General features: G+C 40.8%; 1 protein-coding gene across 1 annotated transcript in view; it reads left to right on the top strand.

Annotated features, from left to right (window-relative positions):
• The window catches only part of DPP6 (dipeptidyl peptidase like 6), a 408745-nt gene that overhangs the window by 327251 nt on the left and 54634 nt on the right, over positions 1-26860 (top strand). Inside the window, exons 9-10 of the mRNA XM_086467441.1 lie at positions 25580-25734; positions 26618-26715. Coding sequence (XP_086323567.1) covers positions 25580-25734; positions 26618-26715 — 253 coding nt within the window. The remainder of the gene's footprint in view (positions 1-25579; positions 25735-26617; positions 26716-26860) is intronic.

Genomic DNA, 26860 nt, shown 5'->3' with positions numbered 1-26860 from the left:
GACTTTGGTTGCAAAAGGAAGAATTGCATGTGAGTTACTCATCTTATGTTACTGTCAGAGCTTTCCGAAGGGTTTGTCCTGTTAGTCTCTAAAGATCATCTCAAAGTGAACATCCCCATTCCAGACTTAATCCTGGCACCGTGGCTGTGATGTCTTATATGGCCATCTCCTCATCCTCACGTCAGTGAGAACCACTTCTGTCAGCCAGGCACCAGCCCCAGCTTGCACGGCGTGTGTTTAAAACTCTTACGCAATGTGAGGTATACTTATCCATCACTTCAAATTGATACTCTGCTCTGTTGAGATTAAGGCACAGCAGTGTTGCTCTGCTGTATTTTTGGCTAGAGAGCAAGAGGAGGAGTGAAAAGAGACTTTTTCAGCGATGACTCGTATGCCTTATTAATCTTCATTCTGCCTGCATTTATGCTATCACCAACAGATCCTCTTATGTGACTTCGCAGTGACACCTGCTGGGAGAGGCCAGGATGTCATCATCATTAAGACAATGAAACTGCAGAATTTTTTGCTGCAAGATCTGGTAAAGGCTCCCAATTTCCCCTCACATACATTTCCCTGAAACTCTCTCTGAGCTTATGGGAACTACACATCCAAAGCGACTGGCTGATTCATGCTAATAGTTGTTCTGTTCCTTTTCTAGACTTTATAAAGAGAGGAAAGAGAACACAGTAATAAAGAAAAATCTTTTCCATAATTTAATCAGCATCTCACAAAAATCAGAGGGTATATTTAGAACATGTATGGCTGGTCTCAGAAGTGCAGTGCCTGGTAGCAGCTGCCAAATCAAATAGCAGTTATTTTGAGCCATATCTTTTATGCTTATAGTGTTTCAAGCAAGTGAAGCAGATATATTTCTCAAGTTTAGAAGTATTAATCCTGTGACTCTGAAAGTAGTCCTATTGTTGGGAAAATGCTGCATAAGTCTGCTGAAACAGTGTCTTACTTAATTTGTCTGTGTGCTCAGTTTTTCATTGTATAATATGAGAACACTGAACTTCTGCTTGGAAACAGGAACTTTGATGATCAAATTATACCTGAATTTGTAAAGGGACATTCATAATTAGGCTGAAAGCAAGTAACTACTAAAATTCCTGTTCAGTGTCACTAGAGAAGGAGATCAGATATCCTCATATTTCACCGTGTAGGACTAACCTTTCTCAGTAATTAGTAGCTTCAAGACCTGGTGGGGGAGAATGAGAATTAGACTGAGTCATCGCTGAATTTTTTAAGATACTCTGGATAAATAAATCTCTTGCCAAAAGTATGCTAAAGCCAGGGCTTCAGGCAGTAAAAGGGGCCAGCCCTAATGGGACTACAAATGATTCCTTTTTGACAAGATATGTGAAGAATCACTGGGACAGTGAATACAGATTTTAATTTGTTTTTAAGAACTTTCACATTTTCAGTCACAAAGAAAACATTTAATGGACATGGATATGTTTGCAGTTCTACACATCTGCTATGGGGTAAAGGGGGCTAGGGAGGCACTGGGAACCGGGAAATGGCATCAGATAGTGCCACAAATGCACCCCAAGTCTAAAAATCACCGGTTTGTCCTCAAATACCTTCTGATGTTATTCAGGAGTTTCGGGGAAGTTGCATGGAATTTGTTCCTTCATTTCTGTGCTTGTTCAGGCAAGGTAGCAAAGCCAGTGTGGTGCTTCAGTGACATTGTCACCATATTAAAATAGAAAGCTGTCCTCTGTTTTGCATTTTGGACATCATTCAGTGTTGCCCCTTCAGTACATGCAGCTGTTGTGTAGCACTTGAAGCTGTACAATTCCCAGTTAGCCATTGTTTTGCTGCCTATTGAAAATGTAGGTGACTATTTTTTGGTTGCATGCTCATTTATACCAAATGTGCATAAAATCTGCTCATTTCAGTTGCAGTCAAAATAAGAATGAAGAGCAGCTCTTGGCCTCAGCCATGTGTTTGAAGTTAATATTTCCACCGTATATAGTTCTGTTGCAAGGAAGACGAACTACTTGCAATATTGTTGCCTTATTCATGCTAAAGCAGAGAAAAAGAGAGCCTTAAATTTCACCAGATCATGTAATGAAAGGTTTGGTAGAAGTTCCCTCACCTTCTTGCTTTGGCAGATGTTCCCCTGTCACAGAGAAGTTCACATTATAGATTGCATCCCCAGGAAGAGGCTTGTGGACCTTCTCTGTTGGCTAAGGTCAGGGAAAATTGAACCATTTACAATGCACATTGCGAATGCCCGTCTAGAAATCAGCAAGCTCCTGAAAACTTCAAAATATGCTGTTATCTGGACTGGCTTCAAGATCCAGCACCGCACCAAGATAAACCTTGCCAGCTCTAGCCCAGTCTTTAACCTTTCCTTTCTGCAGAAGGTTGTTTGGAAGGAGGCTGCCAGCCAAACCCAACACCTGTCATCCTCTAATTTTTGGATCACCACCATTCAGGCTTCAGGATAGCTTTTGGAAGGAAAACAGGATATTATTTACTGTGGTCAGTGATCTCCTTGGGGCAGTGGAAGGAAGCCAGATGTCCGTCCTGATGTCGCTGGTCAGCCAGCAGCTGCCAGTACTCTAAGTCAAGAGGTGTTCAGTGAGTGGAGTTGTTTGTGTTTGCCCTGAAGCTGGCACTCTTCTTTCACAGAGGTCCTATTTAAAAGTGCCTTTCTTCACAAAGAGCTCTGAGCCTTGATGCTTCTCTTGGCATCATGCTTGAAGGCAGGACATCGATGCTAGCTCAGCTCAGGCCGATAAGGGAAAAGAAAATTCTTCCTTCTAGAATTAGGGGCTGTGCTTCCAGCTACAATGCCAGCCTGGTCACAGCCAGAGGGAAGACTTTAAATAAGCCTGAACTGTTTTTATAATATTTTAGGTAGTTTCTTACAGTTCCATGCAGTCTCTTGCAATTCTTTCTTTGCTGGATGAAATTGTTTCTTTGTTGGATGAAATCATCAAATCATTGTTGGGTGATTTCTATATACCTGTAGTAATAGTAAAAATAAAAATGTCACACTCTGCTGTTGCCAGTATTTTAATCTTTGAAGATAAAGCAACACTTGTCTGCGTTGCAACATTGCAACAAATTGTGAGTGACTTGTTCAGGTCTGCTTGGCTATGTGGTTAAAGAGATTATTGAAATTTATATGAAGTTTTTCCTGAAAATAGATTTGCAGTCTATACAGCAAACATGAGAGCACAAATTGTGTTCAGTTACAGTAGTTTAGATCCAGACTAAGTCTGTTGATCTCTGCAGATTTAGTTAAGATGTGCAACTTCCCACAAAATTTAACCAGCTGCCGTAGTAGAATCTCTTCTTTTTTCCACTGTTGTTTCACTGCTACTGCATTGTCAGGGATACAGTTACCTCTTCAATTACCTTATGTGAGAAAAGAGCTACCCAGTTTGCAACCAAATTAAACATAGTTACTTAGCTACTGTTCTGCTTAAGCAAGAGTACATGGATAAAAATGAAAAATTGACAAATAAAATAACGTAGAACAGTATCAGAGTATGAGAGTAGCACCTGGTAGGTATCTGAAAATAGATATTTTGTCACTGAGCTAAATGTTTCCAAAAAATGCTATATTAAAAGTTATATAACAGAACTATTATGGTTTTCTGCTTGTACATGAGTTCTATTTCTCTGCACCAAATTCATTACAGTAGCCTTGGGTTAAATACTGTCTTGGAGATCTGTGTCCCCATTTTCTGATTATGCTGATATTTTTAATAACTAATTAGTATACTAGCACTTGAAATATTGCAGAATAAATTTTGACCTATGCCATGCTAATCCGAACTCTGGAATAACTCCACGGAAGCTAATAGTGGTGCTCTGGATCTGCACCAGGGTGCTGAATGTGAGGGTCTTGCTGTAATATTCATGCTTTATGTCCACTATCAGGGTTGCAAAGAAAGTATCTTAAACTGACATTATTCCCAGAAAAAAGACTGTGAACATTAGGGAGTATTTGCAAATTCACTCAAATTTGAGAGCTATGTTTTTCCTCTGTGAAATCATATCTGTCTTTTGATATGATAAAACACGGAGAATATGTTTAGGTGATCAGGTTCACTGTGATAAAACAAAAATGCATCATTCTGTTTTGGTAGAGTTGAGCCTGGGGGCTGTGACACACATAAGAGTCTTCCAGGCTGTAGAATGTTGTAGAAGATTAAAAGAATTGGGTTAATTTGCACAAAAACTATGTACATTATTACTGGGGGAAGATAAATCTGTTAGAGCATGTTGCCTAGGGATACTGTAGGGATCTCTGTCCTGGGCGATTTTTAAGAGTGAATTAGATAGATTTTTGTCATAGGTTGTTGAGATAAACATCAATCCTATTTCAGTGCAAGCAGGGGATTAGAAGATTTCCTTCAGCTTCTTCTAGACCTACAATTATATTATTTTATGTATAGTTTTGATGGCTTTTTCTAATCTCTTTGCAGTTAGACACGTTGACTCTGAGATTACAAAGTCACTGTAGGAGCTTTTGGAATATCCCTTCAGAAGTTACAGAATACCTGTTTTTATATACAATACGGTAAATACACATAAACTGCTTGTACAAGATAGGTGTAGGGAATGGAGCTCTCTGTCATGATAAATTTACATTTACCTCAATATTCCCCTGAGGTAAATCGGTAGTTTTCTTTTTCTGAGGGTGTCCGTGAACTTTTTGTGAAAAACTTGCTTTAAAGAAAAAAACCCAAGCTTAATGTTTTTTAAGTGCTGCAATCAACAAGTGATTAAAAGGACAGAAAGAACAACCGAATTGAAAGACAGCCAAAAGAAATTTTATGCTAGTGTGTAATTTGATCTGAAAAGTGAATGTCTGTAGTTTTTTTCCTTGATGCACTGGTTCTTTCTTGGTGCAGCCTTGCTTATGGAAATTCAGAGGCCAGTGCAAAAACTATAGGCTGTTTAAATAGCTATCCTCTTTGTGTCGCTGCTCCTTGGCCTGAGTAAAGAGTATGTACTGTAAGAAAAAAGCAAAAAATAAATGTGCTCTGTCCAAGTTGGAATGTGTGAAAACTACATGAAAGGGATGAAAATTCTGCCAATATATGTGATTCTCACTAGAGAGCTGGCCCATCCATTGTTGTATAATAGTAGGAAAATCAAAGGAATATCAGAAATACTGAGAGAAGTCAGCTCATAATTTGTGTATGTCAGCTCTCTTAATTAAAAAAAAAAAAAAAAAAAAAAAAAAAGACAAAGTGCCAAACTGAAGTGCAGTTAAAAAACTACAACTCCAAATCCTAATACCAAATAGAAACAGCCAGAGATCAGAGCAGGTCTGTGACTGGAAGAGCAGAGGAGGTAATGACCTGTGAAATGCAAAGGGTGAGTTACTGCCGAGGGCCGACTGGGGATGTGGAGCTGAAGTCCACTGTTTCCTCCAGCAGAACAGGCAGGAGGTTAGATCTTTGTATGAGAAGAATGACCATCAGTATTCCTGTCTGTGCTGCATGTGCTTGACATTGCATGAGGAATGATAACCAGCGTGCTCAGATCCTGGTACTGGGAAAACAAGACTGGTTTTTAGCACCAGCGTTTCAAGCTACCAGCTCTCCACTGGACCTCAGACTTCTAGTGCACAGGGAATGCGGTGTTACAGTACCAGGTATTTTTAAAATTGGGGCGAAGAAGCCCAGTGGTGACTGCACTGTTGATACCAACCAGGACATAGAGGTGACTCGACCTGGATTTTGCTCTGGATCAGAACTGAAGAGCTAGGGCAGATCTTTAATGTGATCATATTGACATACTGGCAGTTTCTAAAAGGTAAAGCATCCAGGGATTATATCACCCTCAACACTCAATTGGTTTATGTTACTATAAGTAACTACCATATGGCATAGCTTCTGCACAAGCTGTTTTCCAGTCTTCAATAGGTACATCTCTACAGGGGAAACTATGCCCCAGAGTTAACAGCAATTAGAAAAGTGGAGGAAATAGCGTATTTTAATGATGATCTTAAAACTTTCAGATGGGTAAGATACAAGTGGCCAGGGATATGTTGGCTCTTATGCACTGGGCTGGGGATACCAGCTGCCTGCAAACATCACGTGTCTGCAGAAGGGTGGGTTGCAGAGGTTACAGCTGGTCCCAGTCTGCAGTGGTGCAAAGCAGCCGGCATGGAATACCAGGAACCGAATCCAGGTGGATGGCAGAAACCTTTAATCGTGCCCTGGTATCCTGGGATGCAGGCTGAGGACTGTGGGGACCGAGCAACGCTGTAACCAGTAGGAGTTGTTTTCCTTCAAATCCATGGCAAACAACAGCAGGTGCTGCTCTGACCTGCACCCTGCTTCTGCCTCCCTGCAGCCCTTGCCCACATCCCTTGTGATTTCTTGGGGTCTGGAGGTGGGGTGATACGTCATGAGCCAGGTTTCATTGCCCACGGAGGCAGAGCCAGAACATAGCTACTGCACAGGGGATAAAGCTGAGGAATAAACCAGTCTGCTCAGGTCTGCAGCCTCCAACAAGAACAGTGTCAGTTGCTTGTGTTTTCACCAGCCTCTTCACCTGCTTTCCACTCTTCGCATTGCAAACTGGGTTTCCTACTTTGAGAAATATTTCTGTGGCTCAGATGGGCCATGTAGAACTTGATTTGATGCTGTTCTTCCCAGTTCTTTCCTTCTAAAGGGCTCATGGCCATTTCTGTGTTCACCTGTGTCATCTTGGTGCTGAAAGATCACATTTTCAGCCAGCTTGTGCTACCGGCTTGACAAGCTACTGTTTGCATACCAGCAAATTATGGTTAGATTACCTTTTGTTTTTTTCCTGGATAATGACTGAAAGTTTGTTGTTCCCTAATATCCAGCCATAAGAAGTTTTAAGATCGTGAAAGTTCTTGCATATTGCTCTGCACCGGAAAATTTTAGTCTGTTGTTTTGGGTCACATCAAACAGCACAGCAACACAAAATGCTGCTAAGAGCTGAATACTGTAGTTTATTTATAATTATTTAAAATACTTCTTATTAAAAAAATCCTAAATTGGCATTTTGAAGGGATCTCTTTTCACTCTGAAAGGATTTTTGGGATTTTAATGAGAGTGGAAGCATCATATAGTACCAAAGGAAACTATCAAGTGCTGTGTGGTTTTATCCGTAAAATATCCTGTGACGTAGCTAGGTCTCCTAGATGGTTTTGCAACTGTAGTGGCTGTATTAAGCTACACCAAGAAAACATTTACTCTTTTTCTCACCTGGTACTGATGGTACAGCGAAGGGTGACCGCTGGAGTCTGTTTGGCACACTATTTGAATTCCAGTCTATTAGCAGAAAAATATTTCCCATAATTCACACAAATATGCCAGAAAAGTAGGTATAAGTACACAATTGCAATTTCATTTAGTATGTACGATACGTGATTTATAGATTAGATCCAGAGCAAAGTTATACAGTTAAGCAGAAGTTGATGCCTCTAACAAACATACATGTTACTTAAACTTCTCTGAGTTTTGCTTCGAGATTTTTTTTCTTTTTTGGGTGTTTCCACTGAGTTATATAGTGCTATATTCTTACATATCCAATTAAACCTTAAATCTGTGGTTCCTGGGCTGGGAACCAGAGAATAATTCCCTTCTACTGAGACCTGGCAATAGTTATATTCCAGTCTGAGAAGTATCAGCATTTTTTCTAAAATGCAGAAAAAAAAGGTTTACTTCATATTTAGATCTAGACTAAACATATACATATTGATTTTAAAATGAAGTAGTAACAAATAGATACCTTTTTTTTTTTTTCATTTTCTCAGTAGCACAGTAATTTAAAATGAAGACTACAAGTTTACTCCTTAGTGTGGTTTACAAAGGCCTGATCTCTCATGGATTGCCTTTTCTTATGCATCTGTAATTACTTTCCAGGCTGAATCTTGTATTGGTGGTGGTTGTTGTTATGTACATATTCGTAATTTTTCTTTTTTGTGTTTCATGTATTCTTTTTAAGCCGGTTTTAATTCAATTTTTTTTTCCCCAATGAGGATGAAGCAAGAAAAGCAATATAGACTAAAGGAGAGAGGTACTATCTTGGAGGAAGAAGTTAATACAGAAGGGCATATGAATGTTTGTTGGGAAAAAAGGAATAATTCCAGAGTGGTCTTCAAAACTTCATTAGAGATCAGAGTAACATGCAATATTGCATTAGCTGAAAGAAAAACTCTTACATAACAGGGTTCAATGTTCTTGGAAATGTTATAGAGTTTATTTGAAAAATAAACCAAACAATGCTCTATTAAATTTATAGAGGAAATGGAAAGCAGAAACTCAGAAGACTGTAATTACCACCTACAAGTATAATCATTAGAGTGAGTAAGAAGTAATGAAGGAGGAAATCAGAGGCAACTCACCTCCTTAGCAGGAAGGTGGAAGTTATGTTGCCACCATGTGGTAAGACTATGGAGAGCTAGGAGCAGCTACCTTCACCGCCAGGATTCGACTGGAGTGCTGCAAACAGATAGAAATCTGCATGATTTGATGGAAAAATATAGTAGGCAAATAACGTCCTGATTAGAAAGACACAATGTGAGTTGAAATCCCATTTTGCTTTTGATTAGTGTATACGGTTGGTTCTTTGGTGGTGTGTTTGGGGGTTTTTTGACTTGAATTTTAATTCAAAACTCTGTTACATAAAATATTCAGCGGAAAAGAAAAGTGAGCAGAGTGCCAAAAAGAATTTTAAAAGTTCTCTTTTTAAATGAGGTCATTTATAAGCTTTTATGAGTACAAAAATCCATCATTCTGTTGCCTGTCTTCTTGAAATCGTCTCCAAAGATTCTGCATTAATTTTGATTTTTCTCAAATTTTTCTGATAATCCTGGGATACTTCCCAGTTCTATCACATTTAGAAATATGAGCCTTAGTATTTCGCAACGAACTTTTTAGAGCACACTATATAGAATCATAATTATTTTTCAAATGGAAGGTCTTCCAGTTCTGCCTACAGCAGGATTTGGGATTCACGAAAGTGTGTCAGCTTGTTCTTTCCCCTCTAAACTTTAGATCGTAATTCTTTGTGACGTGACAACTGGTTGCTGTAGAAATTATTAGGATTCAAGAGCATGATTTCACAGCCTGAGTCGGATGAGCTTTTCACAATCCCCTTTTCGATCAGATTAGCGCTGCCCCTGAACTGACCTGCAGCCAAGGAGATCTGGGTGAGCCTCTCCTCCCAGACCAGGGATTGCTGATGGCCTCGCTCACTTTCCCTTTGGAGAGGTCCATCCTGCTCCGCTGCAAGGTCCATTTCTTGTCTCCGCTGTAGTGTGAACCTTTCTCTCGTCTCTAATGTGTATAACATCACTTGTGTGGGGTTCGTCGCCCTTCTAAGAACAGCTCTCCTCCTTAGCACCCACACACTTGTAGCTAAAATGCAAGAACGAGATTAAATGAGCATCACAGATGACGCTTAGCTGTATCTCTTGGTACATGTCTAATTATGACCTTCACTGAGGCAATTATTCTGTCTTGATCTTAGTGCCTTTTGCAACCATCAATTAATAAAACTTCACGTAATGTCTTGGTAGAACAGGAATTATTACCATCTTTTTTAGAAACAGGCAAACTGAGGTACAATTATTGACCTGGTTTTAGATGAGATGAGAGAAATTAGGACACCAAACTGAGGTGAGAGTGCCACCTTGGCCCCTAGACACCAAACAAAATGCAGATCATTGCACAAAAATCCAGATCTGGCTGTTCTTAGCATATTCCTGGGATAGACTCCAGCACTGACCCCTGGCAGGTCCCTGTCAGGTTTGGTCAGAGGGCATGGGGGATGCACAACTGGAGAGATGTGTCTATGTGAGCCACTGTGCAGGAAGGCTGGGCTGGTCCCAAGTGATTTCAACAGGAGCAGGAGCCTTTCCAACCCATGGGGCACCCTACGAGCAGAAGGCAAATGTCTGCTGCTAAAGCTGCCCCAGCTTTGCCAGGCTATTACTTCTGGTTTGCATTGTGGAGGGGCTGATGGGCTCTTACCTGACTTGAAAATCCCAGAAAATAGGAGCAAATCACTTCAGTCCTTCCGTTTTTACACATATGACTCACAAGCATTTGCCTCCTACATTAGCTTTGCTTTTCCTCAAAGTTGAGTCATTGTCTTGTGTTTGATTTAACAATACCGGCAAAAAAAAAAATCAGCATCATTTGCTACTGTGTAAGACTAGATCAAAAGCCATTTTTTAAAGGAGGCTTTCAGGATAGCTAGATTAAAGATTTGAGAAACTGGTAAGAAATAGAACCAAAGAAAAACACCTCCTAAAAGCAAAACATTACATTTTCATGCTATTGTGCTTTTAAAATTGAAAGCAACAGTCTGAAAACAGACAATGAAATACGTCTTACTTGATGGGAATTATCTGGAGATCATTGTATTTATTGCATTTGTTTTGATTTTCCAGTCCCTGCCTCAGACTGTAGGCACAGAGATGACTTAAAAGATTCGATATCTCATTTTAAACATTAGCCTTCACTTGATTATTGAACTGACCCATACTAACCCAGAAACTGTTATGTATTATTCTGAAGTATCACCAGCAGGCTAGAAATCTTGAGAATAGGACAGGAGGTAAGAGCTCCATCCCTGATAGCTTAATGTTTTCAGGTGCGATAACTGAGGCTGTGCTGCCTCTCAGAGGCACGGCACAAAGTTGCAGTACATGAGGAGGGAAAGGATTAATTACGGTGCATTAAAATTATCTTGGTTTTTTCTCTCCCTCCTCTCTACCTTTCTCCCCCCAACACCCCATGTGTTGCCTGAAGGTCTATATGTGTGGAGGCTCTTGATATGGGTCTAAAAGCCCTGTGATTTAGCAGGTTTTGCCCAGATTGTATCATGTGTGTTGATACCCTGGAGAAATCATTTTCCAGCCAAATGTAGGTATGTTAAGATCCTTTCCTGCTTCTCAGCTCTTTAATATTTGGCATCTGGTACAACTGTGGAGGACTCATCAGCTATCAAGGATAAAAAGAAGTGGTGGGACGGGAGGGTCAGGAGAAGGTTCAGGGAGTTGATGTGATTATTGTCCAGCACTATGGAACAGGGAGCAGATTTGAGAATTTCCCTGTGAATTTCCCCATTTTAGCCAGGTCTGTTATTGAAACTGCTGCTCTGGCTCATGGGCACCGCTGATAAACACCAGACCCAAAGTAGCGGTGGGAGAAGTCGGCATCTTTCTACTTGTATGGCTCGAGCAACAACACATTGAGACAAACAAGAAGTTCACTTCTGCCCACTCACAAACTCGGGGTTCTTTTTAAAACCCCTTTCTTGGAAATACTGAACTCAGTTAAAATGTTATGTTGTTTAAGAACACCATAAACCTGCATATGGGGCGTGGCTAGTTTAAGAGCCTACCTGATTTTGACCTTGCTACTGAGAAGAATTTGAACTGGATACGGACCTGGCAAATAGTGGACCAGGAAAGCCTGGCATGCACCAGAACTGTTTCAGTGAGATTTAAAATGATGCAAGACAGAATAATAACCCCAAAAAGGAGAAATTGTAAGTTTAATGGGGTTGTTCTGGCTCTGTTAGCAGAGAGCATGCGGTGCCAGATGAGAGGTGGGAGCAGTAAGACAGGAATGCAGATGTAAATTTTCTTCTAGTGTGACTTGCCATTCGGAAGCGTTGTAGTACATGATCTACTCGGTACCAAGGCCCAAGGTTATCTTTAATGAGCAGATCATACAGCACAGCACTGCTGAATGGCACCTCAGCCTGAAGGGAAGTTGCAGGAAGAGTGAAGAAGCCAAAAGGTATGTTTTCCTCCATCCCATTGAGTCTTCAAAAGGGCCACTGCAGAATCTGGTCCTGGCACAGCTCTTTTCACTGGGAGAGGAAAGCGGCAAGATGATGGATGTAGCCATGTTACTCAAAGCCCAAACACTGTCCCTGACTAAGCGTATTAGGATTAAAACAGCCAACCGCTCTGTTCCTCTCCCAGAAGTGATGTTCTTCTGCATTAATTATTTGCTTGGACTGTGTAGAAATTACAAATGCAAGTCCACAGAGTGCTCGGTAGTGAAGAGCTGATCGCTAAGCATTTAGCTTTTGTTCCAGCAAAATAATATTCCTGGGACATCCAGAGACTGTCCCATGTTTGAGCTGTTCTCCTGTTGGAGAAAGTATGCATTTGAAAGCACAGCTGAGATATGGTTTAGAGGAGAAACTAGTCCTTTGCCTTCAATGCAGCAGCTAAAATGTGCCTGAAGATCAAGAGTCACTTCTCCTGTCGGACTTCATTTTAAGCTTGTATATTAGATTAGTGGAAACAATGTGTACTTTGCTGACCACTCGAAAAAGGAAAGAAAGCATAAAATAGCTGCTTGGCTGCACAGTTATCCTGAGTAAATGTCTATTTTTGGTTTCAAGTAGAAAATAATTAATCATGTAGTGCATTCATAGGTATGAAAGGAGTGGATTTGACTCCTTCGAAGTCCTTAGTGGACAAGCACAACACTCTTAGATTTCTTTATATTCCATTGAAAAACAAGAACTGGATCCTTAGTTAGTATATATCACTAGATACCTTATTTATACCAGCTATGGATTTAGACTTTAAAGCTGAGCCAGCTCTCTGAGTACACAAGGCACAGAAAGATAGTTTACATACAATTAGTCAACCAGGTGGTTGTGTTTATAGCAGTATATCATGGACCCTTTTTCAGGTTTTGAACATAGATCTGCAAAACAGAAACCAGACATCCTTTTAGCATTCCTTAAAGAAAAGCTCTTCACACTGAAAAACAATGCAGATCTGTGTAATCATGATGTAACTACACTTTGGATGTTTTCACATACTGGTGGAAACCTGCTAAGCCTGATGAACACGGAACCTCACACCTAACGTGCCAATGACGTAATTGGGATTTATAGCTGCAGACTGGAGCACACAATCTTCAGGGGCTGGAGGGAGTGACAGAGAAATATCACTCTGAAGAAGCCAGAAGACTAAATCACAACCTCCCTCTCTGATGGACATTCCCATACGCGGGTCTCTGTCCCTGCAGGAACAGGGCAGAGTACCCACCCCGGGGACTGCTGCAGCTGTACATCATCGGTGGGAAGGGACGTTCAGCCAGCTCAGAGATGCTGTGTTTTCCAGGGGGAAGGTTACCATGAAAATATGAAAGGTATCCAAGGAAGCCTTAGACAGAAAGGGCAATGTATATTAAAATTGACATATCTGAGTGCAGCCTGCGTCCAAATACTCCAGGAATAACATGACTCAGAAAACTGCTTGTTTTAGTGATAAACAGTAAAGGGCAAGGAGTACAGTTCAGCAGTTCTGGTCCTACTCAGCAAGAACAATAATACTCTCTTTGCAATTTGCTAGCGGTTGCCATCTGAACGTTTTGAGGCATTTCAAAACGTACGTTTCGTAGTCTGGTGGTGGGAAGGTGCTTGCCAGCTTGATGTGTGCTATGGCCTGGCGGTGCCTAGTGCTGAGCAAACCCCACACAAAACAGCAGTCCCCAGGCTGCTGCAGGGATTAATGAGATATCGGTCAGCCGTGATCTCAACACAGCAGCGCTGCTAATGTCGTGGATGTCGTGGTAAAAACATACCAGTGGAAAAAGGAGCTGCTATAATGCGTCTCTTTTATGTGGCGTTGTCCTCGATACTAACTAGGAAGCATTTAAGGATAGAGCAGGCTATGAGGGCCTTGGAAATAAAGATTAGTCTACGTTAAATATTGTGAACTGTTGGGAAGATAAAAATGGAGCCATCTCCATCCTGCCAATAAATGCAACAGATAAAGAGGGGAAGGGGGGAGGGTATTTTTTCCAAAGCCATCCTTAATCAGCAAAAAACAGCAGACAAAATTATCTTTGGTAGATGGGGATTTGTGGGGTATGGGTTGCATTTGTTATCTGGTAGGTTATAAGCTTTATTATAATTTCCGGTATTTGCCTGCTACATCCTAAGGAACAATACGAGCTGGATCTAGTGCCTGTCATTTATAACTCTGTGCATGTCATTTATATGGTAATGGGGGAGTTTCCCCTCATCCCCAGCGATTTCTGCAAAATTCTACATGGTAGTTCTCAGTATATTTAGCTTACTCCAGTGTAAATTAAAATGCACATTCATGATCTTTGAACAAAGCGGGCAAGGATAATTAGTAATTTGATATTGTTCTGTAAAATGCAATTCAAAGTAATACTTATAATTTGAAGTTAATTAATCAGGGTTTTTTTCCTTAAAATTCTTAATTGCCTTTCTGTGATACTCATTTTTAATAAGTTTTTTCCTACCAGTTTTAGAACCAATTATGTAGACGATTTCTTTTTGCTGTTACTGCATGGCTCTGTGTGTGTGTGTTTATATGTACATTTCTATGCATTTTGGTATTTTTTTTCAGAAATTTTTATGTGCTACTTTATGGATGGAGTTTTTGTCAGCTGAAATTAAAAGTTGAAAATAATAGAATCTGTGCAACTGTGAAAAACAAGATACAATAGGGAATAGAAAACTCAAATCAATACAACAAAATTTAGAAAAAAAAATCTAAATCACTCTAATTCCATTACCAGTATGAATAGTAGTTAACCTCATCTGGTATTTAATTCACTATCCAATTAAAACTCTCATTAGAAGTCTCTAATTGTTGGAGCCTTAAAGTAAATCCAGCAGTCATTAGGGACACAAACTTTGGACTCTCCAAGGAAATTAAAATGGTCGTAAATTCAAAAATAAAAACGTTAGTGAGCATAGACATATGTGGGGGTAATGCCTGTGATGAGCAACATGTCATGGACCAGACCTTCGCTGGACAGGCGCTGAGTACTCCATGCCTGACCAACCCCAGCAGCTCCCCTCTCGTGAGCAGACGTGGGTGACAGCACCTTGCTCACCCCGCTGGTGCCCCTCCAGGGCCCTTGAAGGCCTTTATACCCTTCATGCTCTGCAAATGTGAATGGAAACACTCACAATAGCTTTTTTGCCATCTCCTTCCACCTCACTAGAAGAGAAGGTGTTTCCCTAGTATGTCTGTCCTTGTCTAGGCATGTTCTTATTGCCTTAATATAAAGGACTTCTAAGTGCTTGCTGCAGAAACCTTGTTTGCTGCAGACTGATTTATGCTTTGCCAGCGTTTCCCTGTTGGGTATTCTGCATACACAAAACACTGGGTTTATTTACTATCTCACTTCCTTACGGGAGTTTCTGGGCTGTGAGTGTTGATCAGAGTTACACAGACTCAGCCCTTGCCCTGGGTGCAGGGTACCACGTGGCTGTCCCTCTGGTCGGAGTGCAGCTGGAGGCACCACTGATACCCAAAGCACCTGGAACTCTTCTGGGCGTTAGTGGGGCTTAGCCTGAGGTCTGCAGCTCCCTGGAGAGAGGTGGGGTGGTTCCAAGGGGTCCAAGCTTTTGCCAGTAGGTTTAGAATTACCACACAGTAGTCCACAGCTCAAAATATTGGGGGAAAATGTATTTCCTGGTAGAGATAAAAGAGATTTTGATGGGTGAACATTATCCTACAGGTATGTTTGTCTTTTCTGTGTGCTTACCTGAGTCCATAGAGGGGGTCCTTCAAGACTTGCACCTAGGAAGAAGGGAATTTCTGTTCAACATGCAGGTACTGCCACTCTGATAAATGCAGTCAAACCACACTGATCCATCAGTGGCATTACCTTATTATATGCCATTACCTTAATTAATAATAAATGTTTCCGTTTTCTAATAAGAGTATTTTTTTCTGAAATATTGCTATAAGCTAATTTGAATTCTGTTTTTATCCTGCTCTCTTTTTTTATTATTCCTGTGTAACTCTATTGATCTCAGTAGTTCCTCTGATTATTCAGTACTGTAAAATCAGACTCATCCTCTGAGTCATTATTGAGCTAAATCTCAGTTAGCAGGATCCTGAATCACTGTTCAGGTTGAAACCTCTGGGAATATTGCCATAGTAGGGCAATATAAACTCTGAGTGGGTTTTTAATGGCTGTTCAATGACTGTAGCAGTTTAAACTAGGTAAGAAATTTGGAACTAAACTAAATTCAGTCAATGTGCTACAGTTCCCATTTTACAAAGCAGGGCTGTATTTTGCAATATTAACTGACATTTATTAGCACTCGTGCTAGGTGACTAACAGGTGCTGCTCAAGGTGAATAAATCATGCAAGTAATTCGCATGAGACAGCTGGCGCCAAGCGCTGATAGAAGTCCGTGGGGTTGAAGACTCAGGTTCTTTAACAGTAATGTCAAGCTGTTCAGTCTTCTTATCTTTCATATTTCGTTATGAAACATTGAAAAGGTTTGCTTTGGGGCACTTGTGTTCTCTGTGAACTAACTATTGCAATCATCTAATGAATTTTTGATAGTCAGATTCAGAGGGGTTTGCGATCAGTAACTTTCTTGATACGTCTGTAGCTATTGAAACGGATACCCTGTGTCAAGGTTGGCTGTCCATCTTCCTCCTACCATAAACCACATAGATTGGTCAGGAAGAACCTGCAACTTTTAAATTAAAGGAAAGGTGAAGTGGAAGCTACTTGAGCAGGTTTGAATAGCATAATATTCAGCATATAATGAAAGCCTTGATTTGTCTCACTGCATTGCACAGATAAGCAAATTGTATTTCCAGCCATAGCAACCTGTTAAGTGGCAGGGGGGAAAAAAGGCAAGAAAAAAAAATATTTGACTATAAAGAGCCCTACTGCATCCAGTCAATTGAACAACATGAATTCTGTCTTGTCTAGGTCCTTAGCAATTGAAAAGGTACAATACAACCTTGCAATGAACATTTAAGCACCACAGCAAACAGCTGCAGTGCAAATTACTCAGAATACTTTTGCCAGGAAAAGTTTCTACAGATTTAGTGCCTCTAGCTAACAGGCTTTCATGGAGAGCTGACAATAGGCTCTGGGTTTATGTTTACAGCAGGTGATGGAAAAATACATTCTTATTATGCATTAGTGGCATACAGCAGTGTGCCACTGCAGACAGGTTTTCTAGATGCATTTGCTCCTTGGAGTGAGTGTTAGAAACAGGAATATCTAATGATATGATCTCTAAGTAATATTTCTACTTTCATAATTCAGTCCCCATTTTCATTATTACATCTGGACATCCTGACAGATCACAGACTTGCCTGTGTTGATGAAATGTCTGCATGTTAGTCTAGCCAGGATGGTCCAAGAGGTTTTTACTGGGGCTGAGACTGACTCACACCATAGGAGGAAACCTGCTAATTATTGGGAGCTATTGTGAGCATTAATCACTAATGCTTTTGAAAGCAAACAACTAAGGATTGCTAAGGATCATGCACAGGGGAGAAGAAGCCAGAAGCACAGAGAAGGAAACTTCTGAAAAGAGCAGAAGGAGGAGGCAACTCAGTGTTGTTCTGCCATGATTGTTCAAAGAGGACAGCATTTATTGCAAAACAGGATAGTGTGCCACTGTGTATGACACATGGTCACCCTGCCTGCCTGCTGTGGTTTCTCTGGAGGGGGTCCCAGACCTCCTGGGGAGCTGCTCATTGCTGCTGGTGGAGCCACAGAGTCCATGTGAGATCCGAGGGACAGGTCCTCTCCATGGCTTTTTTGCATCTCCGGTGGGATTTGTACAAATGAGTGTGCTCAGTGTGTCAGGATGTGAAGATGGCCTGGAGGAGCCCCTGACCCCTCTGACTGTTTCCAAATAGCTGAATTCTCTTATTTGTGAGAATCTGCATGTACTTCTCAGATGACAACACACACTTGTGTGCATCTGTTTTGTTAATTTGCTTTTCTTTTTTTCTCTGAAAAATCCATTTGTATGAATGACAGAGATTTTGCACATTCATGAGCCCAGCCTGCTGCATGTATTCTGGTAGGAGCTGCAGAGATGTACCTGAGAACAGAATCAGGCCAGTATTCAATACCACCAGCATTTTGAAGCCCCCAGGCACTCAGACAGCAAAGAAGGTCTGGCAGGTACTTGTCAATAACCATGTAAACAACACCCCAATGCCCTGACTCATATAGCAACTACAGGATCCTTAAGTGTTGGAAACACAACAAATTAGAAGAATCAATGGACCAGGGGGAAAAAAAAAAAAAACCAACAAACCACAAGCATTAAACCAGCAGTTTTGATGTGGGTGAGATGAGTAGTCTCAGAAAGTCTCTTCTGTCTGTCAGCAGCTTGATGCCATCCTAACATCATCACAGTCCTGCACCTTGGGGAGAGATGTCCTGAAGCTTATCCTCAGAGAAACAATGGTGATTATTGTTGGTAGTTGGAACTATAGGTAAGGAGCCCAAGTTGGTATGGTCAGGATTTGGCCAGGCTGGCTGGCAGAGTTCCCTCTGATGTGCACACTGGCTCTGATGGATGCTGTTGCTCTTCATCCCTATGTCGTTCCCTCAGGAGTCCTTGCAAGGTATCAGGGAGCATCCAATGGTGACATGTCTTCTGCTGGAGCATGGCAGCTTGTGGTGTTGTTACACAGAGCCACCTTCATCTTGCAGAAGGAAAGGTGGACCACGGCCCATTTGCCTTCAGATTTCATGGGGTTTGCCTGTTTACCAAGCTTGGGCTTGGCACAGGCCATGTGGCCGCTCTGGGACACACAAAAGAGATGTAGAGGTAAGACGTGACCTTGTTGACCACGCAGAACGCATGAAAAGTCCTGTAGGGTTATCCTCAGTGCCCACTGTGAACCACCCTGCTGAGATGAACTTCTCTCCAGGTCCTCAGCATCTGGGCACAGGAAGGCAGAAACCGCTGGCCAAACCCTTGCCCGCTGTGTCAACACAATGTTCTGCAGGAGCAAGGGGCTGCAAGGCTGCGCAAGCAGAAAACAACATATGTTCAAGCAGTTAAACTGCATGACTAAGGGGAAATTAATGATACTTGCAGCCCACACCTTCCTTGTGCTTGAGGAGATGCAAATCTCCTGGCTGGGCTTCTTTTCCCGAGATGAGGGCCTGCCACCTTCTTGTGGCTGCTGAACACATGGGAACTCCTCGCCTGCGTCTGTTCAGCTCCATGGCCGCATAATGCTGCTGCCATCGACTGGTGAGCTGTTTGGATCAAGGATTTGATGTTTAAAATGTGCTCTCTAAAGCACGTCCTCAAAAACGCCATGAAGGCAAGTAATATGTTATTCTTCATAAGCTTGTTGCCTGTCAGCGGCAGAGGAGGTTGTGTGTTTCGAGTAGGAATAAAGAGTCACTGGAGTGAACATTGCAGCTCGGGCTTTCTTAAGGATCTCTTGGATGATGGGACAAACACCTTGAGAACAGTTGTTGTCTGCGTACAGGGATTGTGGGATTGGGCTGAGCCTGGAGTTTGGGCTTAGCCAAAAAATTTTTTTTTTCTTTCTACAAAAGGTTGTTGAATTGTTTAGCAGCCCTGCAAAATTACTTTTCTTCCACCTGACTCAATTAGAAAACTCTGAAAGAGGATTAATTGCACTGAAATCAATAGTGCTGCAGGACTATTGCTGACATCAGCACAAAATGTCAACACAGGAAAAAGTAGATTGGGTATAGTAATATGAAACAGTTTTATACTATTTGCATACGCATAACTACTTTTACACCCATTTTATACCTATTACAATGACTTAATGGAAGTCAGTGTAGATCTACACTACAGCAACTGAGAGGAAAATTTGCTTGTGTATGTAAGAAGGATGGCATGGTGGTCTTCTAAAGCCATCTCTGAAACACATGTCAGTGAAGGCCGATAAGAATAATATGTTTTCCCTAACTGGGTAAAAATGCTTTCGAACTATACAGTAGTAATCGATTTGGATGTGTGGTTGGTGGTTTGAGATGATCTAGTAATTGATTTTAAAACAGATGGCAGCTGTCAAATAAGGATTTGTATTTATTTGATGTTTCTATGAGAACCCTTGGGGATTCGCTATCTCAGAAATCTTTGTTTTCTCTTTTCCTAGACCCCCTTTCTGTTCTCTGATCTCTCTTCTTCTTAAGTTCTTTTGATGCTTCCTACTGACAAACTCTTTCAAGCTTTTTTTCCTAATGTAAGCCATGGCCTTTATGTTAGGCTTTAATTTAATTTTGTTTAAAAATCCTTTTTATTAACAGTTTTAATAAAACAGCAAAATGTCTTCAGCATACCAAATACTTAATGATCTGAGCATCAGCTACAATACACTGCACAAACAAAACTGTTGATTACGCTTCCTGGAGTTGCTGCACTTTACCACAGCAGCACAATAACATAGAAGGGGAAGCTCCCACTGTCAGATAAAATCTTGCATAATACTTTGTGTAAAACTTAAAATATTCTGAAATTAATGAGTCTTTGACAGAAAACTAGATATGTTTGTGCGTGTGTGCGTATGTCTATATCTACTCAGAGGAGAATCAAACTGTTTATCATCTCTGTATTCTGTGGCCATGACATTGATAATGTTGTTTTGATTTCCTACTGAAGAAGAAAATGCAATGTCTGGAACAATAATAGAATTTTAATTGTATAAAATAAATTGATTTATTTAATAGGTTAAAACCTCCTAAGTGCCTCTACCCATTACACCCTTATTTTGACCTCTTGAGATGCAGAAAGCCTTTGCTTTTCTAGATGCAGTTAAAAAAATGCTTTCTGCTCAGTCTCCAAGGACACCTCAGCTGTTATAAATGGAAGTTACTTTTTTGAAGTTAACAACACTGCAGTTGTTAACTGTAGCTCATACGTATAACACGAGGGGCTTCACCAAGGGTGGACACACCATTCAGGTTTCCAGAAGATCTCTTCTTTATCTGCAGTACAGATCTATGAGCGAGTCGTTTTTTCTTGGAAGAGAAAAGATTAGTTTCTTTGCATTCGTTGCAATAATTTTCCTGGGCCTTCCTATTAGAAGACGTTAGCAGTTAGAGACTGACAAGCTCTGAGGACCAGTCTTGCACTGACTTGCTCGCTCCTGGCTTTATGTGCCCCTGCCAGTGGGGCTGTGTGCGTACGGTTACCACTGCGCTCCCAACAAGGAGTGGCGACGTGGGCTCGTGAGCACTGGCACATCTGGAGGATGGCTGTGGAGTGACAGGATCCTGCCTTGCACAGAGCAGAAGCATGTGGGTGGCCAAAGGAAAGTGGCCAATCAGGGTGGTGTCTCCAGCTGTTTCCATTGTACATGGGAATTGGGGTATTGGTGCTTGTAAAGTTATAGCCTCAGTGGGTAAACCATACAAATACAGCTATATACCTCTGTTGACTGTGATGACAGAAAAACAAATACATTTTTTCACTTGCAAATTATTTATTCCTTTTCCTTAGTTTTTCTTCCTGACATCATGTTCATTTTTATTTTTTTTTCTGAAGTGATGGAAAGGGATCGTAATGGTACCTGTCAGAGGACTGGTCTGTCCCAGCATCCTTGTCTTCTTGTGCAAGTCTCTGTTTCTGGTAATTCACTTGCAAATTACAAGTTATTTGTGGTGACTTCAAAAATTTAAAGAAACCTCTAAGCTACCAATGGATTTCCCAGGCAGTCACTGGTGAAGGCTTCATCCTTTTCCTAACAGCAAGTCAGAACTTTGCCACCTTCAGCAGGAAGGCATGATTCACAAATATGGGTCAGTATGGACAAAGGCTGCAGAACTAGTTAAGATTTTTAGAAATGCGTGAAGAAATGCCCATGGCCATGATGTTCACATGTACTTAGTAACAAAGAGGAGCTCTGCCAATCTAGAACTCTGAGCAAGCCTGGGAACTGGAGTTATCATAGTGCAGAAATACCACAATGGCAGATGATGGTTCACAACATTAAAACCATCTGTGTGGATTTACAAATGTGGTTCATACGACAGATTATATCCAGAATCTGCTGGTTACCACTGAGGTTGCAGAAGATAAAGCCCTGATGCTTTTCCCCGTGTTGACTCTGTAAGGAAGGACAGAGGTCTGGACACACTTCAGTGGGACTGTTAAGTACTTAGACAGAGGTGGACATGAAAATTAAAAGTGTTTGATGACTATGTCCAGACCTCTGCTAAAGGTGCTATGCAAAACAAATAGTAAAATCCACTTGTGAAGATTCTTACAGGATTGGGGTGGATATTGTCCATGGAGGAAGGAGCCAGAAATTTTTTTTTTAATCCCTTCCAGCCCTATTTCCTATGGTTCCTTGAGATGTTTGTTACCTAAAGTAAGATACAAGTCTCCTATTTCATTGCTCTTGCAAGTACTGCTGTCATTAACTCAAAGTTTGAAACAAGCAGACGCTTCCTTTCCTTTTATGCATGTGCTGGCCTAGTTTTGGATAACACACCTAGTAGAAATGTCCATTCAATCTCTGATGCACTGTGCAGTCCATCCAAGGGTTGCCCTTACGGTACCATGGCCAAATGCTGCTGAACCCAGATTCATCACGTCTTGTTACTTGGCTGCTGAGAGCCACAGCAAGGGGCTTCTCCTCTCTGCTTCCTGACAGTAAGTAGGAAAGCATCTGTCAGGAAACAGGTTCTTCGGAAAAGATGGCGTTGCTGCTGAGAGCAGCCTGATTCATTCTGGATGCTATTCAGGTCTTGATACCAAAGACTAACACCTACATAATGCACGGAATGCAGCAGCCTTTAATTTAACTCAGGGAAGATTGCTCTCATCACACCTGTTTTTGCCTCCAGTTTCTTTTCTCATCCAGTGATATCAAAGTCTCTAAAATGGATATATACCCAGTTGTCACTGAACATACTCGGACCTTGGGCTTCAAATGCTCTTCCTGAGGGTCTGTTAACTTAGAAGACTCTCTGTTTCACACAGCTTTGAAATGGTCATTCAGTTGAGTCTTATTCAGCTAGGAGAGGTATTAAAAATCACATCTGGAAACATTCCTTGAGCATAAGCACTTCACTGGATTACCAACTGGCTAATCCATGTCCCCACCAAAGAGTCACTGCTTACAAGCTGTTATCCAGCTGTTTCAGGATGGTTCAGTATTGAATGTGGTAACGTGGAGTAATCAACTGGCCTCAGATGATGTACTTGAACCCAGCCACCGAGTCTGAAGGGGCAGTGTTGCAGACCTTGTTCAGGTAGGGCAACTGCGCACTTCATTCTCACTGGGTTTAGGGTTTGCATGCCCCAGCGTGATGGCTGGCAAGCAAAGCTGTAGAGAAAGAAGAAGCACAGAGCCACCAGCAACTGACTGTGAGGAATCTCAGCAGCTCACTCACAGCATCCCTACAGCATGGAGCGCCCGGTGACTGCAAGCTTTTAAGGAAGGGAGCAAAAGTTTTGATCAACTATCACTTTATACTATTAGCTGGGAGAACATGAGGTGTATGTGGAGGGGGGCTTTGGTGTTTAAGGAGAACCTGGTTTCTTATATATGTGAAGTGGGTTCTGAACTGACTTTAGAAAGACCCAGGAGTATTGAATGCAACTGATTTTCTGAGCATGTGGTAAATGCAAAGAATAAAGTGTTCCCAAGAACAAATTGTCTGCAAAATCTGTTTTACTTTCAGCTGAAACTTTCTGGTATTAATGCATTTTATATTTAATAAGAATGTTCTCTGGTTTGCTGAAACTAATTGATCTCTCTAATAATGGTAAGGTCCTGGCTTTGTTTCAAGGCAAAAGTTCACACAATTAAATCCTATTAACAGAGGACCACAAAACCTGCACTAAAACCTTTCTTGGCATGTGACATTCAGCAGAACTGCTTCATTAAGTCTGAGATCCTAGAGAAAATGTTTGCTGAATAAAGTCATTCCTAATTGATGTTAAAATGTCAAGGATTCATCTGCCAACTGGTTTTACTCCTTTTACTTTATACTCTGAATTATCTCTTTAATGAGCAACCAATATAAAAGTCAAAAGCAGCATCTTTTAAATGTGCACACCACAGGGGGGACAATGCAGCAAAGCAAATTTACCAGAGATGTGCTTTCCCTTTTGCAACTTCCTAGACATCTTTCCGAAACCTCACTTAGATGTTGCTGTGAAGTATTAATTTGTTACTTGTAGAAGACATAACTGTCGAGGGCAATTTTCCCTTGCACCCTTTCTGATGTTACCTTGCGTTTTTTCTCAAGCCGTATGCAAGGCTGGAGTAACAAAGGTGTTCACTTGATCTATGATGAATATAGTTGTCTGTCTATTCTCCAAGGATCATTCATCCCAGGTTTTTTTAAAAGTCTTCGGTGAGTTTCTGCTTTTCAGATGAGAGGGACATTCTGGGTGGATCGAGGGGTCATCATAGGGGGTGTACAAACATGGTGGGTCTGAACTGTGAAAACCTCATTCATTTTTGCAATGACCAGCGATAACAGCAGACATTGGAGCTGCTTGGACTTGTGTAACAGGGCTTCAGTGGTGAAGGCTTAGGAACACTCTGTAGCCTCTCTAATTCTTATTCTCACATTAAAGCAATGGGAACTGTCTTCCTGCCCATCAATCTGGATGGCATATGCAAGCCCTTCTGCTATGGTTTAAATAGGAATGACTCATGATATTAAGCCTCTTAATGAAAATGGATTACATTCTTGCCTTTCGCAAAATGGGAGGTTTAAAAAGCCAAGTTAGTGTCTTCCAAATGTCAGTAACTGGAGACACTTTGGACAAAGAGTGAATTTTATAAATTTTATGGGTATCTATAAGCTGAAGTCGTCTTTGCAATGAAGGATATTAAATGGTAAGAAAAAGTATTAGAAATTACAAGTTTTTTGAATTTGTGTTTAGTAAGAATTAGGTTCTGCCAGTGTTCAAAATAATTTCTTATGATGGCAATTTTGTTTTCTCCTTACATACTTGAACTTTGACATGTTTGTATTGGCATCTTTCTGAGTACCTTTTCGATAGCAACTACATTGTTCAAATCACCAAAACATCTGTAATCCCAAAATTCAGTGGTAAAAAGGATCAGTCTCTGACCCTGGCTACTTATGGAAAATTGCATTGCAAAAGTGATTTCAAAAATGAAATAGGGATGAGTCAAGATTGTATCCAAGCCACAGACTGTAAGCCTGGTATCTCGTAAAGTGTTTCAAAGTTGCAGCATTGCATAACTTACAGAAAATTGCTGGTTTTGTTTATTCCCAACTGGCAACAGAGTTTAGGAAGATTTAAATTGTAGCTGAAGCACTTGTGTCTAAGTATAAGCACAGTTTGAATCTATTGATATGTGTCTAGTATGACTTTGTGAACTCTTTATAGAGGAAAATTAAGTCTCATTACATTAAGTCTCAGTCATTACAGTTCCCTGTTAGCCCCGAGAGGGCCCCGGTTATGTTACCATCGGGCAGGTAGAACCCCAAGCTCTGCCAACATGCACACTGTCGATGTTCACATGTCCATGTATGGGACACTTAGCAGGAGTAGCAGGGCCTTTTATGCTGTCATGAATATGTGTACTAATATGAATAATTTGATGTTTCTTGAACAAGATAATTATGCTTAGTAACCTATATATTCAGAGTAATTGTTATCAGTTGTGTTAATTTGTGTATATGGTGTAATTTAATGAGTATTTTTAATTGCTATTCCTGGGCATCCTCTTTGTGCTGTGATTAGACTGGGATTTTCATATCTACAGTGTTTCATTTATTGCTAACTGGTAATTTACATCTAATAGCCTTTTTTTCTGTTCTTGCCTCTTTTTTTTAATTAGAGGAGATCTTGAAGACTCATATTGCTCATTGGTGGTCACCTGATGGCACCAGGTTAGCATATGCAACAATTAATGCCTCCAGAGTCCCCACCATGGAGATCCCAGTATACACTGGCAGCCTTTACCCTACTGTTAAAACGTATCATTATCCAAAGGTAAGGGAAAATAAAACAATCATTCCTGTTGTTCTATCAAAAAAAAAAAAAAATTTTTTTCCTCATTGGCTCAGACAGGAGACTGTATAATAGTGCGTGTTCATAAGCAATGAAAATAAACGGATCTAAGGGAAGATCAGCTGTTCCCCAGTGAATGTTGTCTTCGTTACTCTTTAGTTGCATTTGTGAAATTGCAGTTTACTGATTCAAGCGTTAGTCATTCTAAATACAATGACAATAAAATTTAAGTATTTTTGGTTTTTACCCACACAAAAGCAATTGTGCTTCCATGCTAAAATGAAGTTGTTGGTGTCTGAGTTTGGAAGCCAGCATTTCTGTATTTGGCTACATTTTCTTTGATACAGAAGGAAACTGTAGAATTTGGGCTTCCTTAGATTATCAAGGATGGCCTAATGTCAGAGGAGATAAATCTGGTGTTGGAGTAATGTTGTGCCTGAGCATTACAAAGAACACAGTGAAAGTCAGAAAAGCCTTAAGAGCTGGTCTCTCCTTGATTGCAGAGACCTGTAGAGCAGTCCTGCAACAGGTACAGCACCGGCACAGCTCTCTGCAATAAAAAATGGATCAGTATTTTACTATATCTACCGTCATCCTGTTAGACAACCTTTTCTCAAAGATATAAAAAATAGCAATATTTCTAGTCACCATGAAAAATAGCATTTTTTACGAAGACTAGAGGTGTCCTAAGTAAAATTTCCCCTTGGTTGTGCCTACTGACCTTTCCACACCTCTGTGCCATGTCACTACACTTGCAGTTTCCCTGTGAACAACCACAGCAGTCAAGTCATTGGGAATGTATTTTATAATCCAACCACTCTGTGTTGTATAAGATATGGTAATCTGTTCTTATTTTAAAATCCAGGCTGGAATGGAAAATCCAACTATTTCTTTGCATGTGATTGGTCTGAACGGACCTACCCATGACCTGGAAATGACTCCCCCGGACGATCAGAGAATGAGGTAGGTGCTTTCTTGCCCTGGGATGCCGGACCCCAGTTCTCTTGGGGTTTTAAATCAGACTGTGACTTTTTACAAAATCATTTTACAGTACCTTTCTCTGCCACTATCATAGAGTTTCATTTTGAGTAAATCTGCTTAAAATTTT

The sequence above is a fragment of the Leptosomus discolor genome, chromosome 6 (genome assembly GCF_034619465.1).
Source record: "Leptosomus discolor isolate bLepDis1 chromosome 6, bLepDis1.hap2, whole genome shotgun sequence".
Lineage (NCBI taxonomy): Eukaryota > Metazoa > Chordata > Aves > Leptosomiformes > Leptosomidae > Leptosomus > Leptosomus discolor.
Note: the sequence above shows the minus strand (reverse complement) of the source record. Positions and strands in the feature narration are given on the sequence as shown.